Raw genomic sequence first — 20,918 nt, 5'->3', positions numbered from 1 at the left:
GTTATTGGAGTTTTTTAACACTTTTGTGTTTTTCAAGACTATGGTCGGAACATTCTGTGCCACTTGCACAGTAACCGGCTATCCTTGTTTAATCTAATTTTGTCGTGCCTTATTTCCCTTCTTGACAAGGACGGTTGAGGGTGAGAGAGAATGCACGAGTGAACTGGTGTTCAGAAAAGGCTTCTGCTCCGGACAGTCCTCGATGAACTCCAGTGACCTCCCCCTCTCCTCGAACACCACCCCTCCCACGTGACCCTCGCCCAGGAATACACACAACACTGAAATCAAAAGAAAACACTGGAAGAAGCATTTATAAAAATCGCTATGCAGCTTAAGAAACACCAGGGGCTCCGAAACAGTAACAAATCAAATGAATATATAGCATTTAAAACTCGAATACACCTATATATTATGCATTATTTAGTTTAGTTTTAAAAATCAATCACCATTATCATATTGCGGCACTTGTAGACGTTGCTTGCAAGTTAACGATTTCTTTTTCGTTTTTTTTAACCATATTTTTGTCAATATAACTACGGTAGGAGCTTTCCAACTTTCCTTGCTTCATTGAACAAAACCGAGCATTTTTTTTAAAAATTTATATTCCTCTTCTGAGGACCATAGGAACAATCTCCCCCAAAATAAATAAACTTAGATGCGAGATTGTTTACATGGTAATTTTTCGGATGGTCCAAAAGTTATAGAGCAACTTTTTCGTATTGGCCAATTTATTGTGACATACACTGTTTCTCTTTCATTCATCTAGGACCATTTATGATGTTTGCTTTGAGCCGCACTTCTGAACGAGTACCTATAAACTATCGTATAGCGAGTTTTAGGGTAAGACACGGCTGTATAACAATTCAATAATTGAAGTAATATTCAACTTGAGTTGGATGTGAAAGTTGCCCTTTCAAATACTCAGCCGTTGAACACGTCAGTCTATAGTTAGTTACAGCGACATCAAACCGAATCGGACTGATTTGACACCACCTACTGAAAGGCCTTAAGTGGCGCCAAATTGGTTCTTTTGTGAAGATAGCAAATTTGCAAAATTATTCTAAGCTGAAACACGAGAAACTATCAAGAGAGTTTCTACGGAAATTTCGCCAAGTGTTGGCCAACCAATCCATTACGACATTGAGTGCGTTTGTTATCAATGAGCCTAAAACTGTTTGAGTTTGCTCTTGAAAGTTCATTGTGATCTAATGCATCTGATCTTTCGTTGATTCAAGAAATATTTGAAACTGTCAGTTTTATTCCGCCGCCTATTGTGAAAAACGACAAACAACCGGGTCCAAATCTTCCGCGCATATCAATTGGTTTGAATATTTGAAGAGTTTTTGTATTTGCCTTATATTGATACAAAGTTTTTGATGTCCAACAGCATCAAAATCGTGCTTCGAACGGCGATCAGATTCTAAAATTTTAGACATTAAAAAGATTTCTGTAACTGTCACAAAAGTCAAATAGATTTATGGTTTTGCCACTTTGAAAAAAACTTTGCTTAACGATCAGTGTTTGAAGTTGTCTTTGATAAGTGTAGTTATGTTGCTGTGGCATGCTGCCCTGTTCACGGGAATGGCGGTGGGTGCATTAGTCATACTTACTCTCCTATTCTTCATCGTCCTACGAAAATACCAACACAAGAAACAGTGAGTTTATACATGACAGAAAATACACGAACAGTACACATACAATAGTTAACAAAAATAATAAACAAACACTGAAATTGGTAGCAAACATTAAAAGGAAAACGAGCAGAAATGGTAACCAACTCTTGCAAACTAGGTCAGGCGCGGATCTAAGAATTTCTCCAGGGGGGGTATGGCGGATTTTCAAAAAATTTTCAAAAGGGCGGATTTTCAATGTTGAAAATTTTTTCGACCTTTTTTTTAAGTCAACTAATTTGATTTTTTGAGCTCTCCCAAATCACTATAAAGAACCTAAATTGACAAAATTTTCCGCCCCGCAGGCAAATTTGTGAAACAACAGGCCAAAAAAGGCATTTTTATGCACTTAGAAAATTTCGACCAAAAAATCGCGTTTTTTCGGCGCGCGTTCCCCCCTCAAAATTAGTATTGATTGGCGCCAAAGGCGCCTTTAGAAAGTTTTTAAGGTCAGTCGGCCAAAAATGGATATCTCAAAAAAGTACAAAGGGGGACCCTTTGGATTGGCAGGTGGTCGAATCCCTGAGGGGGAGGGGGGGGGGGGCGACCGCCTACCTTGCTAAATCCGCTACTGAACTAGGTCAAAAAAAAGAATATCTTTCAAGAAAAAAAACAGAAATCGATTTTTTTGCAAAAATATTCACAATATTTTCTCTAAGCCTTCAAAAGCAAATCAAGAAGTTTTTTGTAATATGCACTATCTGCCAGCTTCTAGAAAATAACGTCATTGTTCAGACCCAAGAAAAGTTTGAATCTTTTACAAAAAAAGGGCAACGATAGGATCTTGGTAACTAGTCCTCATCTTTTGCAAAAAGGAGAAATTCGTTATGCGGTGCAAAATTCACATATGCTCAATCGTTAAGTTAGTTCTTTATAGGGGCTGAAAGTTCTTAACTAAATGCCATAGGGGGAAAAGATCCCAAAAGTATATCACATAGACTGACGAAAAACCAACGCTCTTTTCAATTGTTCGCCTTGAATAACAATGACGCGGGTGGCTTTTTAAGTTGCACAGAATGCTCCGATCAGTTAGTTTTACAAAAAAAATGGCGCGCCAATGTTGATCACTAATGTAACGTGTAGAAACGAAGTATTAGTTCTTTAATGAGACATTGATTAGTTGAGCATATTCAGCGATGCATCATACTTTGATGGAACTCAATCGAAAAGCTAACACCTTGGAAAAACCGTAGGGACATCTTCAATGCAGCTTCAATCATGACTTTAAAATATATATTTTTTCTAATTTACATTATTGACTCCATCTGACGTTTATTTGTAGTAATTGCTTTCAAAATGAAAAACATCCGAAGTTACAGTCCTTGTTTGATGCTATAGCCGATCTTACAGAAAAAAAAGCAAGATTCAGATGAAAAAAAATTTTCGATTCCTTGATCTTAAAAAAGCTTTGGAAACCCTTAAACAGTTGCGGATTTAGGGGGGGGGGGCTCCTTTTTCTTAGGGATTCGACCCCCAGCCGACCCAAAGGGTCCCCTTTGTACTATTTGAGACATCCATTTGGAACCTGATCTAAACTACATTTTATGATTGGAAAAATTAAATGTTTTACCAATGTAAAGTATTTAATATTAACCAATCATGATCCATCTAACTAACAACCCACTTATTTGTAAGTGCTGAAGTTACTTGTAATTTCAGCACCAGAGAGATTTGAATTTAACTTAGAAATTAGTTGGACTCTCCCGAGCACTTCAGCAGCCGCAATAAACCAGTATACCCTATATCTATTGAGCCTAGCAGAGACTAGTTAAACAACCTGAGACTAGATAGTATAAGAGTAAGATTAGGATCGGTATTAGACTAAGAAGTTGCACGAATCTATCCGGCCGAAAATAAGATAGCGTGACGAGCAGACGGTGTACCCTATCCGAAATTACTCTATGAGTTACACTTCGGTCCTAACTCATCTGGTGCGACCATAAGTCTCGAACAAGACCTTACTAGATTAGAATTAACCAAAATAGATTAGAAATTAGACAAAAACATTTACAAAATGTTATACGACAATAATTTAATTGAAATGTCTCTCCGACTCAATAGATCAGAGCCAATATTCCGAACCATAATAGAACTACCCGGAATTGGAAGAAGACCTCGAACCAAAGACGACATACGACAAAGTAGAAACTTGCCGTATAGTTATATGATAGTTCGGCAAAAGCCAGAACAAACTTTTATATTTCGAATACTACTTGCAATGAATTTAGATTTCCATTTGCAAACATAAAATCTTGAAGTTAATCTTCAAAATCATTTCAGGCGCTAAACAAAATTATTAATATGCAATAACGATTGATAAAAAGATCTAAGATCGTTTTCCTAAAACTCTGCAGTATTATACAAAACATGTTTGAAAAATATTTATTGGAAAATAAAAATAAAAATTAGTAGCATGACAATAAATGGTTAGTAATCATAAATCATCTTGTTGTTCCAGCTTCATCATCTAAAACATAAACAGCAATCATCAACTCACTAATATCATCAAAACACTAAATCTTTCCTTTACACACATTTAAAATTTTATTAAAACTTAAATTCACCTAATTTTAAAAACCAGATCATCAAGGCTTATCCTTGGATCTTAAATCATTTTCTATTTAATTAAATTTCAAATTTGATCATCAAGGCTTATCCTTGGATCAAACAGAACAACTTTGTTCTCCCCCACCCACTTAATTAGTGTCTAACGACCTCAAACGTCGATTCACTACCCAACCCTTTCTAAAGACCCAAGACTAATAGAAATTTTTAAACAAAACTAATCATTCAAATTAGGATAAATAGTGAAGAACTTCGGTTATTCATCCTTCACTTGACCCCCCCTCTTACCAGACCCAGGATAAATCTTAGACTTAGTAAGTTTAAAATAGTATCTAACGAACTACTCGCGTTCTAATTATACCTGAACCTTGTGGATCGATTTACTATTCTCCAACCCTTGAACACAATCACTACCCCTAAGTAAGATTAAGTAAGTTAACACCTTAACTTATACTAGCCACGAGAAAGTAAAAAATCATTCTTCGGAATTGATATACTTTTCTCTCCAACCCTGAACAAATAGACCCAGGTTAAGCTAACCAAAAAATCGTAAGAACTAACAGTTTAAGAAAATAGAAATCATTTAACAACTTTTTGCATCCGTCATTCTAAACCTTATGTCATTTAAAAACCTAGGAAATAAACAAACAATCATTTTACACAATTGTGAAATAGATAACAAAAAATACGACCTTGTAATCACACCTCATACACAAACAGTTGGATACATTCGCACAAAACGACAAACACTAAAAAGGAAAATAATAACTAAACAAAGACAAATAACACGAAAAAGATTTTCAAAAAATCGAAACGCATTTTCAGAATCAGAAACCAACAGTTTAGACGAACTTTACAAACTAAAAGAATCAATAGATAAAAATTACCCACTTCACGATCAATTATATTTTTCTGACTCAGAAACAACTTCAAATTCATCACAAAGAGGAAAAAGAAGAATAAAAAAGCAGTATAAACACAAACCAGTACATTTATACAATTGGAATCAACCAATTCGACACATTAATAATTACATATTAACAGTCATCGAACGGAAAAATGAGTTCAACGCACACCCCAGGTGACGAAACTCCAGATGATGATGAAATCTTTCCTTTTATAGTAGATGCAGATACTGATAGAGGACAACACATATTTTGTCAAAATTTACTCGTAAATTTATTTGAACCCGGAATCAGTCCATGTAAAACAGAGTTCCCCGATGTAAAAATCAAAAGACAAATCATAGACCACTACTTAAAAGATATATGCAACATAACACAACAGTATGGAATCTACTCCATAGAATTCACCTCACCAAACCATAATAATAGAAGATATACAATTCAAACAGACGATCTTGATTTAGAATTTTCAAAAGTTTTTTCAGAATATATAAAAAGCATCCAATATCATAACTCACAAAGAGCAAACTCCATATTCACCAATGAAGTTTTCGCAATAATATATAGTTATATTTCGATATTAGAAAACGAAATCCCAACAACAAATGTCTCACCGACAGAAACATCTAAACATTTGAAAGTACGACATGAAATCACACTACTCTCTAGTTATTTAAACATCATTAAAGAAAATTTCACGAAAGACGACGTTTCACAACATACCAAACACGATTTACAAAAAATTTTGGCATGGTTCATAATAGATTATTTCACACACAATATTGATTTAATTGCACAAGCAAGAAAAAATTTTAGACCCCAAAATTCGAACGATGATACCGCTATCACAGAACAATCAGATTATGTTTGGGACCCCGAATGGTCTCATCCCGCATTTATAAGCTTTCCACAATCAATCTCAAGTCAAGCAATAGGTACAATATCTTACATAAGAGATTATGTAAGAGTAATACCATTAACAATTGATGCAACACCATTAAACTATAATACATTTTTACCCGATACACAAAATAATAGTTTAAACTCTACAGTTATACACAATGAAAACCTCAATGGAACTAGGAATCTTACTCAACAAGATATCCAGACACCATCACACTTCATAAATGAAGAAATTGTACACACAACAACTACACAACAAAGTATTTCACCAATACGCCCAAATTTAACAACACCAAGAAATACAAATCCTTCACAAACACAGGTAACCTTACAATCAACCGTTAAACCTTCGGTTGCCCCTAAATATTCACATATGGATTACCAAACATATAGACCCATGACAATACCATCAAAAACACGCAAAACATTCACTAGAAACAACTTTGCAGACCATAATTATAATTATACACATCCATCAAAAACAAATTATCAACCACAAAGGAATTTTAATCAATATACAAAACCTCGAAACTGGGATAACCCAACGGCCCAATATAATTCCAAAAATTTTCAACCAAATCCTCCACAGGATCGCAGTGAAAATTACCCATTTTTTCAACAAAATAAAAATAAAAAACAAACATCTTATCAAATGGATTATTTCTCCTCAGATGACGATTTTTTACAACCAGATATATTTGCACCAAATACTCAAGAATATCGTAGACAAGGAATACAGAGAACACGTACAAATCATAGAAATTTTTCTCCACAACCAATAGATGCACAACATCAACAACCAATTCAACAACAAAATCTAATTAATACACAATCTTTTCAACCAATTCAACAACAAAATCACTTTGACCTCCACACACCCTCTAGACAACCACACCATCGTTTCCAATTCATCAATTCAAAATACACTTCACCATATTTCCTAAATTTCACATATTGTATTAAAGACACTAACCTCCATGGTATTCTTCGTAATTATGACCCCATAACCCAAATGTACATTTTCTGCCCCATCACCAAGACCTTCAACGCCGAAGAATCCCGACCCTTCCTTATCCCGCACGAGTTTGTACAGCCTATAGAAATCCCAATTTTAGAATTCATCCACAACACTAAATTTAACCACAAATTATATAACTTAATCCAAAACACACCTTATGAGTTTGCAGTAGGCACTGAAGAACTAACCACTATTAAGGCACTCCAATTGCTTTGGCCACTGCTTCAAACTAAAAATATCATCCGCATCTTAGCTAAACTACTAACAACTTCAGAACTAATTCACGACATCTTCCCCCACGGTTTTTTCCCCGACGACTAACAGGTAAGTATGAATTAAATGAATATTACTAACTAATTAAAATATTAAAAAACTCACCATTCTTTATTCATGTTTTATTTAGATTTTTAGCCTTCATCCTAGATCATCTGAAAAATTCACAAAAAAAAAAAAAAATAACAAAATAGCAAACTTCTTCAAAACTGTTTAAGACCCTATTAAACTTTTGCACCAACAATTAAATAAATATAATACCAATGCAGTAAATTAATTTATAAAATTTTCCCCCAAAAGCAGTAAATCTAATTATGATGAAAATTTGTATCTTAAAATTCCCCCATAACTAGCAGTAAATTTCCAAATTCTATGCAGTAAATTAATAAAATGCAATTGCAGTACTAACCATTTGATATTTTCATTCATTCGCACAGAAATTCTATCCACACTCGCACAGCTCGCCCACGAAGAGTTGTTTAAAATAATGAATTTCAGTTTCAAGTTTTCACACTCAACAACTCTAACATATAATAACATGTTTCAAACTTTCCTTTAACCCGGTTGGAAAGGAATCATATACTAAACAAAACTAACCAACGCAGCTTACTAAATACCACAAATCATAGAATAACAGCATGACTAAGAAAAGGAAACCAACGGTACCCAAACCGGATTAACCCAGTTTAAAACTGGATAATTTATTCTTTTGAAGACTATTACAAAGTCTTAGAAAGAAATAATAAAACACAAAAAAGTCGAAAGACAAACCCATACCACAAACAATTTGCTTTTTGGAAAAAGTACATAACCAACAAGACATAAGTAAAACCACAACAAACCCAACATAAAACGTTGTCACATAACAGGACCCCTCACAAACACCGCATGAAATCATACTCCCACTCCTGGCCTAACCCACCAGGAAAGGACGTCCTGAGCATGCTCTATAGCCGGCCTAACCCACCGCGCTACATCCACGCTTTGTGACCACACCTTTATTTTTAATAAGAGCTACTCAAGGGTGAGTAACTCTTCAAAATAACCGAACTAAAACAAAAAGCTTTTGTGAAAACAACTAACTAAAATCATTATTAAAAAATATTAAACTAATAAAAGTTTTATAAAATGTAAAATCACATGATGCAATATATAGATCAGAATACAACACCAAGGACGAACATCAAAAGACAAGACGACCCCACTACACTCGAGAGAGAATGACCAACTACAATCGATATGCCGCTCACAATCACAACTCAAAGGATTTAGAGTACGACTTGACCTCGCAGAAAAGGACTTCATTGAACTAGACCAATGACCACCTCGATGTTCAAGTATACGTACAGATCCGAGTAACCAGGCATCCCCTCCACGCACAATCTCCACGCCATTCCCAAACTAGATCATACACAAAAGAAGTTCTCCACGCAGAACAGAAAAACCTGACATAGCAAACCATTCTGAAATCAGATTTGAGTTTGTTGCAAAGACGTAGTCGTTGTCACTAGAAGACACAACGTCTTATGTCTCTAACTCCAGCTTCCTGGAACTTCCCTAACAAAAGAGGAAACGGAAGAAAATTATGATGTTCGCCAAAAACAAACGTCCATCATCCATCCTTCAAATTACAGAAGAACTATTCTAAAAAACTCTGTAAAACCCGGATGGGTGGAACCTGATCTAAACTACATTTTATGATTGGATAAATTAAATGTTTTACCAATGTAAAGTATTTAATATTAACCAATCATGATCCATCTAACTAACAACCCACTTATTTGTAAGTGCTGAAGTTACTTGTAATTTCAGCACCAGAGAGATTTGAATTTAACTTAGAAATTAGTTGGACTCTCCCGAGCACTTCAGCAGCCGCAATAAACCAGTATACCCTAGATCTATTGAGCCTAGCAGAGACTAGTTAAACAACCTGAGACTAGATAGTATAAGAGTAAGATTAGGATCGGTATTAGACTAAGAAGTTGCACGAATCTATCCGGCCGAAAATAAGATAGCGTGACGAGCAGACGGTGTACCCTATCCGAAATTACTCTATGAGTTACACTTCGGTCCTAACTCACATTTTTGGCTGACTGACCTTAAAATTTTTCTAAAGGCGCCTCCAAATAGTGCCTAAAAACGCCTTTCTTGGCCTGTTTTTTTAAAAATTTGCCCGCGGCGCAGAGAGTTTGGTCGAAATGGGGTCTTTAGTGTGATTTGGGAGAGCTCAGAAAATCATTTCGGTCGACCTAAAAAACAAAGGTCGACAAAATTTTCAATTTTTTTTTTGAAAATCCGTCCCCCCCTCGAGAGAATCCTAGATCCTCGGCTGCCCTTGAATATGAGTTTTTTTTTAAAAAAAAAGCTTGTCACATTACAGACCAGTTGGTAAACGTCTCCAGTGGAATCGAGACCAATGTCCACTTTAGGTTCACTTTAGGTCCACTTTTTTGTTTATATGTAAAATATTGCTTTGTTTCATCAAAAATCCAATATGTTTTTGTTGCACATGGTTCAATTTTAATAGCAAGTGATCGATTGATCGACAAAATAAAAGATGCTTTTCACGCTATCGCTCAGTTGCTTATTCATTTTCGAGTAACTGAAAAAGTTACACAAACTAATTTTACGAGAAAAAGCCTTTCTAGTGATACTATTTCATTTACTTGTGCAAACTAAAATTCTTAGTATAATGAAATACTTGAAGAAAAATAATTGACTCCATTAGGATTCGTTTGTCAGAATCAATTTAAGAAAACCTGGTGGAATAATTGCCAGGAACAGTTTTCTTACGAGGAATTGCAATTTTTTAAACTGAGATCTCTAGAGTTTTTGAAATAAGAGCAAAAAAGGTTTTCAAATTAAAGAAAAAACACTTTTTAAATTATCGGGAACAAAACTATTCAATAGTCTTAAAAAGCATTAACCCAAAGGATTCTCAGTTTTAAAGATCACAAAACGTGACATTGGTTGCCCACAATAAAAAATTTAACTAAATTTCAGGGAGTCATGAGCTAACAAAATCAATTTTTGATTACTTGTCTCAAAATTGCAAATTTTTCTCTCTCTTATTAATCAAGACCAAAAGTTAAAATATACCAGGCCCTGATTTTGAGCTCCAAGTTTGGGCTCTAAGTCTGACGTTCTTATTATTCGTAGTATTCGAGTTAGCTAACAGTTGTTTCGATTTCGACAAAATTAATGAAGATGACGAAGAAAATTTTTTTTAACATAGATTTTGTTATTGTTCCGACTTTCTATACGAAAGTAACGGAATATTTGTGCTCGGGGTGGGTTTTTTTCTTCATACAAATTTTAAATTTTTAACTAGCCATTTTTGACCAAATTTTTAAATATCATTCGAAAGGTATAGTTGTCCTGAGCTCAAATTGAAAAGATATTATTTCACCTGTGATTATTTTTCGTAAAGTTATGGGGGTTTAAAGATTGACATTTTGGCCAATTTGTGACAATTCACGCGCGATATAATTTGCACTATTAACGCGTAAGCGGAGATTTAATCAGTCTTAGAAATCGTTCCAAATTGGTTGAAAGAAGCTTATTTGCCATAATTGATTTGCTCCAAGGAGCGAAATCTATTTTTTGTGTGTTTTATATGGCGTGTGGGGGATGATTTTCATAAAAAATTTCAAATTTAAGAAGAAAAAAAATTCATTTTGTTTTATTACATTTAACTTTTTAATTTTATTACTGCTCCATAAATCTTAAAAGGCAGTCGGAACATTCAGGGCTTCGCCCTGATATGAGCAGTCTTGTTGATAGTTAGAACACCAATTATGAGTCAATACTCATAAGACACGAAAGTCTGTTATCTATCTTCCATCTGTCAATTTATCTTTTATCTGTTTTCAAATTGAAATAATTTCACATTTGTTGACAAAAAAATTATTTTTCGTTTTTTTTTCTCCAATAAGTGGCCGTAATCTTAATATTAAACTCAATATTGCTTGTGAGAAAACACGACTACACACTTGTAACCTTGTGTCAGAAAATTAATTTAGTGGCAAAGAAGTTCTTTATTTCGGAAAAGCTCAAAAAGCCGCGACGGTTTCTTGCAAAACATAAAAGTCGGTTTCTCGAAATTCATTTAATTAAATACGGAAAAAATGTTACCAGCCCCACAATTCCTTCCACCAAATTCTCGTTAAAACTATTGAAAATTAAGGGTTATTACCGAAAATTTTTCTCACTCTATTATCTAGAAAGTAAACCGATCTTTTTTGTTCCGTTCAGGTATGACGATGCGACCCGTGCTCGTGTCTATCGTGACTCAATGAACCCGGACTTGTTCTTGGGTGGAAAGTCGAAGGAGCATCATGAGAGTCCACGTTTGTGGAGACCCAGAACAATGGTGTGCAATACACTCATCTCAACGCGAGGAGAATCCACCCTTTACATAGGTATGCCAAGTGTAGTGCGGCCTGTATTTAGACAACTGCGTATTTCTACTCGTCAGTAAGCAGACTAAATCGTAAAAACTTAGCCTTACTAGAGTAACGTTCGTTTATTTAGAGTATTTCAACGCCTTTTGGAATTATCAGTTTCAAAAGGTCAAAAAACTGCAAAAAACTTGAAACATTTTTCGAAATAAAAAAAAAACAATAATTTGTTTGTTTTTCTAGTAATTTTTCGACAAAAATTGGTTTTCATTTTGCTTATTTTAGTATGGCTGTCGGATAGTTTCAATCCCCAGTGTTTTTGTACCTAATTTACCTAATACACCACGACGAAAAAATTTGAAAAAACTCTTGATTTTTGTAAGACTATGGCCGTAAAATTCTGTGCTACTTGCACAGTAACCGGCTATCTTTGTTCCAGTTTGAATAAAAGCGAGCTCAAATTGGTCCAGATTACGCGTTGTAGGACCTGGAATGATTGATAAAAGTTTGTTTGAAGTGTTTGTATCGCAAGTGGTGCTAAGTTGTGTGTCCCCTCTGTGTTGATATCTTTTTTGTAAGAATCGATGAAAGTAGTTTAGACTCTTTTATAGGTCGTGATGATTTTTTTCCTAGAAGCGAGTATTTCAGCGCATTTTTGGAATCAAAATTTTCAAAAATTCAAAAAACTGCATACCTTAAAAAAAATCGAAATTAACTTTTTCTTTTAGTTTTCCAAGTATTTTTTCTTCAAAAAATGTTTTTTTTTGTCGCTTAATTTACTATATAACTGTCGAATATAACTAATCTACAGTTTTTTCTTCAGCTCCTTTTTTCATACCTTGCCAAAGAAAAAACGACAATATTTTGAAAAAAAATGCTGTTTTTTTTAAGACTAGGGTCGGAACATTCTGTGCTACTTGCACAGTAACCGACTATCCTTGTTATCTCATAATATCTTTTGGTCTGCTAAATTTTGTTATAAGTCTTTTCCGCCAGAACATTGATACCTTGAGCGGTAGTTTAGCAGAGTCACCTGGAAGTTTAGTGGCGAGTAATCTTTTGGTGGCGTTCTCCAAGTCAAACATTTTGAAGCCGAGTTCCTTCAGAGCAAAACGCTCTCTGTTCCCAGCTAAGTCATCATCCTTCGCCACTGTCGTCTCTTCCAGCTCCGATTTTAAGTGACTCAGAAAATCACAGAAATCCTACAAACCAACATGAATTATGCAGACAAATGCCTGATTTGCAGATAAATGCCTTAAAATATGTGGTTGCACCTTGTTATATGCAGCCGGGGTTGAATTTATGGGCGGATTTCAAGACAAAACACCAGCAAAAAAACATGAAGATTAAAATTTCACGTTTTGCTGTTTGCTGTTTTTGTTATTAGCCTGCTGTTTTTGTCATGAACTGCTGTTTTTGTTATTAGCCTGAATCATGCATTAAATTTTATTCGCGTATTCCAAACTCATAGACTAATTTATCATCGAATCTTTCTTTGACCTGTAGCTTCTGATTGCTCTAGTTTTTTGGGTCAACCATTGAAATCGGGAGGACATTTGTATTTGGGTGTTTTACTTTTTTTGTTTTGCATGCAAAATCAGGTACCACAAATAATTATTTGAATGGGTCGAGTGATATTTCAAATTGAAGCCCTTTCAGTCAGTAGCGGATTTAGGGGGGAATGCGCCAAAAAAACGATATTTTACGGTCGACATTTTCCAAAAAGTGCCCGCAAGCGTTCAAAAATCCATTTGGTCGACCTATAAAAAAGGTCGACAGAATTTTCAAAGTTCTCCCTGAGAAATTCCTCGATCCGCGCCTGCTTTCAGTCGTAATTCGAGCGGCATGTAGAAATTCCAGGAAAATTTTTCAATCTTGAGAAAAGCTGGTTTAAAATGCTTTATTTTATTCTTATAGTTCAATTTTGAGCGAATAAAGCGAGCGAGCAGGCTTACAATAGCTTATTTATGCTTAATTTAAGCCCTGAAAGCGCAGGTAAAATTAGTTATTGGAGTTTTTTAACACTTTTGTGTTTTTCAAGACTATGGTCGGAACATTCTGTGCCACTTGCACAGTAACCGGCTATCCTTGTTTAATCTAATTTTGTCGTGCCTTATTTCCCTTCTTGACAAGGACGGTTGAGGGTGAGAGAGAATGCACGAGTGAACTGGTGTTCAGAAAAGGCTTCTGCTCCGGACAGTCCTCGATGAACTCCAGTGACCTCCCCCTCTCCTCGAACACCACCCCTCCCACGTGACCCTCGCCCAGGAATACACACAACACTGAAATCAAAAGAAAACACTGGAAGAAGCATTTATAAAAATCGCTATGCAGCTTAAGAAACACCAGGGGCTCCGAAACAGTAACAAATCAAATGAATATATAGCATTTAAAACTCGAATACACCTATATATTATGCATTATTTAGTTTAGTTTTAAAAATCAATCACCATTATCATATTGCGGCACTTGTAGACGTTGCTTGCAAGTTAACGATTTCTTTTTCGTTTTTTTAACCATATTTTTGTCAATATAACTACGGTAGGAGCTTTCCAACTTTCCTTGCTTCATTGAACAAAACCGAGCATTTTTTTTTTAAATTTATATTCCTCTTCTGAGGACCATAGGAACAATCTCCCCCAAAATAAATAAACTTAGATGCGAGATTGTTTACATGGTAATTTTTCGGATGGTCCAAAAGTTAAAGAGCAACTTTTTCGTATTGGCCAATTTATTGTGACATACACTGTTTCTCTTTCATTCATCTAGGACCATTTATGATGTTTGCTTTGAGCCGCACTTCTGAACGAGTACCTATAAACTATCGTATAGCGAGTTTTAGGGTAAGACACGGCTGTATAACAATTCAATAATTGAAGTAATATTCAACTTGAGTTGGATGTGAAAGTTGCCCTTTCAAATACTCAGCCGTTGAACACGACAGTCTATAGTTAGTTACAGCGACATCAAACCGAATCGGACTGATTTGACACCACCTACTGAAAGGCCTTAAGTGGCGCCAAATTGGTTCTTTTGTGAAGATAGCAAATTTGCAAAATTATTCTAAGCTGAAACACGATAAACTATCAAGAGAGTTTCTACGGAAATTTCGCCAAGTGTTGGCCAACCAATCCATTACGACATTGAGTGCGTTTGTTATCAATGAGCCTAAAACTGTTTGAGTTTGCTCTTGAAAGTTCATTGTGATCTAATGCATCTGATCTTTCGTTGATTCAAGAAATATTTGAAACTGTCAGTTTTATTCCGCCGCCTATTGTGAAAAACGACAAACAACCGGGTCCAAATCTTCCGCGCATATCAATTGGTTTGAATATTTGAAGAGTTTTTGTATTTGCCTTATATTGATACAAAGTTTTTGATGTCCAACAGCATCAAAATCGTGCTTCGAACGGCGATCAGATTCTAAAATTTTAGACATTAAAAAGATTTCTGTAACTGTCACAAAAGTCAAATAGATTTATGGTTTTGCCACTTTGAAAAAAACTTTGCTTAACGATCAGTGTTTGAAGTTGTCTTTGATAAGTGTAGTTATGTTGCTGTGGCATGCTGCCCTGTTCACGGGAATGGCGGTGGGTGCATTAGTCATACTTACTCTCCTATTCTTCATCGTCCTACGAAAATACCAACACAAGAAACAGTGAGTTTATACATGACAGAAAATACACGAACAGTACACATACAATAGTTAACAAAAATAATAAACAAACACTGAAATTGGTAGCAAACATTAAAAGGAAAACGAGCAGAAATGGTAACCAACTCTTGCAAACTAGGTCAGGCGCGGATCTAAGAATTTCTCCAGGGGGGGGGGGGGGGGGGGTATGGCGGATTTTCAAAAAATTTTCAAAAGGGCGGATTTTCAATGTTGAAAATTTTTTCGACCTTTTTTTTAAGTCAACTAATTTGGTTTTTTGAGCTCTCCCAAATCACTATAAAGAACCTAAATTGACAAAATTTTCCGCCCCGCAGGCAAATTTGTGAAACAACAGGCCAAAAAAGGCATTTTTATGCACTTAGAAAATTTCGACCAAAAAATCGCGTTTTTTCGGCGCGCGTTCCCCCCTCAAAATTAGTATTGATTGGCGCCAAAGGCGCCTTTAGAAAGTTTTTAAGGTCAGTCGGCCAAAAATGGATATCTCAAAAAAGTACAAAGGGGGACCCTTTGGATTGGCAGGTGGTCGAATCCCTGAGGGGGAGGGGGGGGGGGGCGACCGCCTACCTTGCTAAATCCGCTACTGAACTAGGTCAAAAAAAAGAATATCTTTCAAGAAAAAAAACAGAAATCGATTTTTTTGCAAAAATATTCACAATATTTTCTCTAAGCCTTCAAAAGCAAATCAAGAAGTTTTTTGTAATATGCACTATCTGCCAGCTTCTAGAAAATAACGTCATTGTTCAGACCCAAGAAAAGTTTGAATCTTTTACAAAAAAAGGGCAACGATAGGATCTTGGTAACTAGTCCTCATCTTTTGCAAAAAGGAGAAATTCGTTATGCGGTGCAAAATTCACATATGCTCAATCGTTAAGTTAGTTCTTTATAGGGGCTGAAAGTTCTTAACTAAATGCCATAGGGGGAAAAGATCCCAAAAGTATATCACATAGACTGACGAAAAACCAACGCTCTTTTCAATTGTTCGCCTTGAATAACAATGACGCGGGTGGCTTTTTAAGTTGCACAGAATGCTCCGATCAGTTAGTTTTACAAAAAAAATGGCGCGCCAATGTTGATCACTAATGTAACGTGTAGAAACGAAGTATTAGTTCTTTAATGAGACATTGATTAGTTGAGCATATTCAGCGATGCATCATACTTTGATGGAACTCAATCGAAAAGCTAACACCTTGGAAAAACCGTAGGGACATCTTCAATGCAGCTTCAATCATGACTTTAAAATATATATTTTTTCTAATTTACATTATTGACTCCATCTGACGTTTATTTGTAGTAATTGCTTTCAAAATGAAAAACATCCGAAGTTACAGTCCTTGTTTGATGCTATAGCCGATCTTACAGAAAAAAAAGCAAGATTCAGATGAAAAAAAATTTTCGATTCCTTGATCTTAAAAAAGCTTTGGAAACCCTTAAACAGTTGCGGATTTAGATAGGGGGGGGGCTCCTTTTTCTTAGGGATTCGACCCCCAGCCGACCCAAAGGGTCCCCTTTGTACTATTTGAGACATCCATTTTTGGCTGACTGACCTTAAAATTTTTCTAAAGGCGCCTCCAAATAGTGCCTAAAAACGCCTTTCTTGGCCTGTTTTTTCAAAAGTTTGCCCGCGGCGCAGAGAGTTTGGTCGAAATGGGGTCTTTAGTGTGATTTGGGAGAGCTCAGAAAATCATTTCGGTCGACCTAAAAAACAAAGGTCGACAAAATTTTCAATTTTTTTTTTGAAAATCCGTCCCCCCCTCGAGAGAATCCTAGATCCTCGGCTGCCCTTGAATATGAGTTTTTTTTTAAAAAAAAGCTTGTCACATTACAGACCAGTTGGTAAACGTCTCCAGTGGAATCGAGACCAATGTCCATTTTAGGTTCACTTTAGGTCCACTTTTTTGTTTATATGTAAAATATTGCTTTGTTTCATCAAAAATCCAATATGTTTTTGTTGCACATGGTTCAATTTTAATAGCAAGTGATCGATTCATCGACAAAATAAAAGATGCTTTTCACGCTATCGCTCAGTTGCTTATTCATTTTCGAGTAACTGAAAAAGTTACACAAACTAATTTTACGAGAAAAAGCCTTTCTAGTGATACTATTTCATTTACTTGTGCAAACTAAAATTCTTAGTATAATGAAATACTTGAAGAAAAATAATTGACTCCATTAGGATTCGTTTGTCAGAATCAATTTAAGAAAACATGGTGGAATAAATGCCAGGAACAGTTTTCTTACGAGGAATTGCAATTTTTTAAACTGAGATCTCTAGAGTTTTTGAAATAAGAGCAAAAAAGGTTTTCAAATTAAAGAAAAAACACTTTTTAAATTATCGGGAACAAAACTATTCAATAGTCTTAAAAAGCATTAACCCAAAGGATTCTCAGTTTTAAAGATCACAAAACGTGACATTGGTTGCCCACAATAAAAAATTTAACTAAATTTCAGGGAGTCATGAGCTAACAAAATCAATTTTTGATTACTTGTCTCAAAATTGCAAATTTTTCTCTCTCTTATTAATCAAGACCAAAAGTTAAAATATACCAGGCCCTGATTTTGAGCTCCAAGTTTGGGCTCTAAGTCTGACGTTCTTATTATTCGTAGTATTCGAGTTAGCTAACAGTTGTTTCGATTTCGACAAAATTAATGAAGATGACGAAGAAAATTTTTTTTAACATAGATTTTGTTATTGTTCCGACTTTCGATACGAAAGTAACGGAATATTTGTGCTCGGGGTGGGTTTTTTTCTTCATACAAATTTTAAATTTTTAACTAGCCATTTTTGACCAAATTTTTGAATATCATTCGAAAGGTATAGTTGTCCTGAGCTCAAATTGAAAAGATATTATTTCACCTGTGATTATTTTTCGTAAAGTTATGGGGGTTTAAAGATTGACATTTTGGCCAATTTGTGACAATTCACGCGCGATATAATTTGCACTATTAACGCGTAAGCGGAGATTTAATCAGTCTTAGAAATCGTTCCAAATTGGTTGAAAGAAGCTTATTTGCCATAATTGATTTGCTCCAAGGAGCGAAATCTATTTTTTGTGTGTTTTATATGGCGTGTGGGGGATGGTTTTCAAAGAAAATTTCAAATTTTAGAAAAAAAAATTATTTCATTTTATTGTTTCGACTTTCGATACGAAAGTAACAGAATATTTGTGCACGGGGTGGTTTTTTTTCAGACAAATTTCGACTTTTTAACTAGCCATTTTTGACGGAATTTTTTATGCCATTCGAAAGGTATTGTTGTCCTAAGCTCAAATTTGAAAAGATATTTCATCTGTGATTATTTTTCGTAAAGTTATGGGGGTTTGAAGATTGCCATTTTGGCTAATTTGGGACAATTAACGCGCGATATATTTGGCGCTATTAACGCGTAAGCGGAGAGTTAATCCGTCTTAGAAATTTTTCCAAATTGGTTGAAAGAAGCTTTGTTGTCATAATTGATTTGTTACAAGGAGCAAAATCTATCCTTTTGTACTTTAAATGGCGTGTGGGGGATGATTTTCATAAAAAATTTCAAATTTTAGAAGAAAAAAAATTCATTTTGTTTTATTACATTTAACTTTTTAATTTTATTACTGCTCCATAAATCTTAAAAGGCAGTCGGAACATTCAAGGCTTCGCCCTGATATGAGCAGTCTTGTTGATAGTTAGAACACCAATTATGAGTAAATACTCATAAGACACGAAAGTCTGTTATCTATCTTCCATCTGTCAATTTATCTTTTATCTGTTTTCAAATTGAAATATTTTCACATTTGTTGACAAAAAAATTAGTTTTCGTTTTTTTTCTCCAATAAGTGGCCGTAATCTTAATATTAAACTCAATATTGCTTGTGAGAAAACACGACTACACACTTGTAACCTTGTGTCAGAAAATTAATTTAGTGGCAAAGAAGTTCTTTATTTCGGAAAAGCTCAAAAAGCCGCGACGGTTTCTTGCAAAACATAAAAGTCGGTTTCTCGAAATTCATTTAATTAAATACGGAAAAAATGTTACCAGCCCCACAATTCCTTCCACCAAATTCTCGTTAAAACTATTGAAAATTAAGGGTTATTACCGAAAATTTTTCTCACTCTATTATCTAGAAAGTAAACCGATCTTTTTTGTTCCGTTCAGGTATGACGATGCGACCCGTGCTCGTGTCTATCGTGACTCAATGAACCCGGACTTGTTCTTGGGTGGAAAGTCGAAGGAGCATCATGAGAGTCCACGTTTGTGGAGACCCAGAACAATGGTGTGCAATACACTCATCTCAACGCGAGGAGAATCCACCCTTTACATAGGTATGCCAAGTGTAGTGCGGCCTGTATTTAGACAACTGCGTATTTCTACTCGTCAGTAAGCAGACAAATACTGTATTAACCAATCAGAATCGAGATGGGAAAGCGAACTTTCGAAATAAATAATTATTATTTATTAATTTTTTCCTTGTCTCGATTCTGATTGGTTAATACAGTATTTGTCTGCTTACTGATGAGTAGGAATACTCGGTTGTCTAAATACTGCTACGTAACCATGCCAAGTATCCACATTGAAACGAGAGTATAAATCAATCATAGGTTAGCTCAGAAGAGCCGACAACAACTAAGGATAAATGTCAAACAATTTAACGAAAACATTTTATAAGCCCAAAAAAACGGAGTTGCTGTGTGAGGAGCGCAGAAAGTTCCCACTACAAATATATATTGTCGCAAAACATGAAAAATAACGTCTAAAGGCAAGTTCGGCGCCAATACATACAACTTTTCAGGGGAGGTGTGTAACTGTTATTTATACCCAATCAGACATCTCAATTGACATGTGGAAACTTATGTATATATATTAGAATAGCTGCTAAATATTTTTGGTCAAAAACTTCCAATAGGTGCATAAAAATGTCTTTTAGTTAATATTTTTTCAAAACTTGCTCGCGGTGTTTTTTTTGTCAAAATAGGGTCTTTATAGTGTTTCGGGAGAGCCACCCCATCTCGAGAAAATTTTAGATTTGAGCCAGCTCTTACGGTCTTAGAGTAATAGAACATGTATTTTTGTAGGAGATCATGATAAAAATGTGGACATGGGGAACAACAGAAACAGACCAAAAGTGGGTTTGGGTTTTGATGGCAGTAAATCGGCTGGCGTGGGGATGAGTGCTGTGGGAAACCAGCCACGAGCAGAGAGAGTGAGCTATGACAGTATCGAGATACAAGAGTGGGGCAACACAAGAGAAAGCACATTCTCTATGGACCTCGATTGACCCGAACTGAAGAAAAGAGGACTCGAATAAAACATGGTGTAAAATTAGTACTTCCGATTCCAATCTGAGATGTACTTTCTTAAATTAGACACAATTAGTTTTTATTAATGTTTCTTAATTATTTCAAACTTCCAAGTAAAACCTCAACTGCCAGCTTTTATCTTAAGGAATTTTGCTGCGTGTGACAGAAAGGCATGCTTTGCTTTCATAACCACATTTACTGCATATACTTTTCGACACATTCATGGTTTCGAAGACT

General features: G+C 35.3%; 3 protein-coding genes across 3 annotated transcripts in view; 1 reads left to right on the top strand and 2 right to left on the bottom strand.

Moving 5' to 3' along the window:
• Positions 1 to 568, bottom strand: part of LOC134839732 (mutS protein homolog 5-like) — a 30,058-nt gene extending 29,490 nt beyond the window's left edge. Inside the window, exons 1-2 of the mRNA XM_063855354.1 lie at positions 538 to 568; positions 109 to 278 (exon numbers count right to left, since the gene is read on the bottom strand). Coding sequence (XP_063711424.1) covers positions 109 to 278; positions 538 to 568 — 201 coding nt within the window. The remainder of the gene's footprint in view (positions 1 to 108; positions 279 to 537) is intronic.
• Positions 569 to 12,675: 12,107 nt separating this feature from the next.
• The window catches only part of LOC134839731 (uncharacterized), a 31,634-nt gene continuing 23,391 nt past the window's right edge, over positions 12,676 to 20,918 (bottom strand). Inside the window, exons 3-4 of the mRNA XM_063855353.1 lie at positions 13,847 to 14,016; positions 12,676 to 12,936 (exon numbers count right to left, since the gene is read on the bottom strand). Of these exons, the coding sequence (XP_063711423.1) occupies positions 12,676 to 12,936; positions 13,847 to 14,016 (431 nt within the window). The remainder of the gene's footprint in view (positions 12,937 to 13,846; positions 14,017 to 20,918) is intronic.
• Positions 14,839 to 20,795, top strand: LOC134840217 (uncharacterized). Its single transcript, XM_063855940.1, has 3 exons — positions 14,839 to 15,392; positions 19,540 to 19,706; positions 20,457 to 20,795. Exons 1-3 carry the CDS (start codon positions 15,286 to 15,288, stop codon positions 20,657 to 20,659), a joined length of 477 nt encoding a protein of 158 aa, XP_063712010.1. The 5' UTR covers positions 14,839 to 15,285; the 3' UTR covers positions 20,660 to 20,795.

This window comes from Symsagittifera roscoffensis, chromosome 2, assembly GCF_963678635.1.
Source record: "Symsagittifera roscoffensis chromosome 2, txSymRosc1.1, whole genome shotgun sequence".
Taxonomy (NCBI): Eukaryota; Metazoa; Xenacoelomorpha; order Acoela; family Convolutidae; genus Symsagittifera; species Symsagittifera roscoffensis.
The sequence above is the reverse complement of the archived record's forward strand: the minus strand, read 5'-3'. Positions and strand labels throughout refer to the sequence as shown.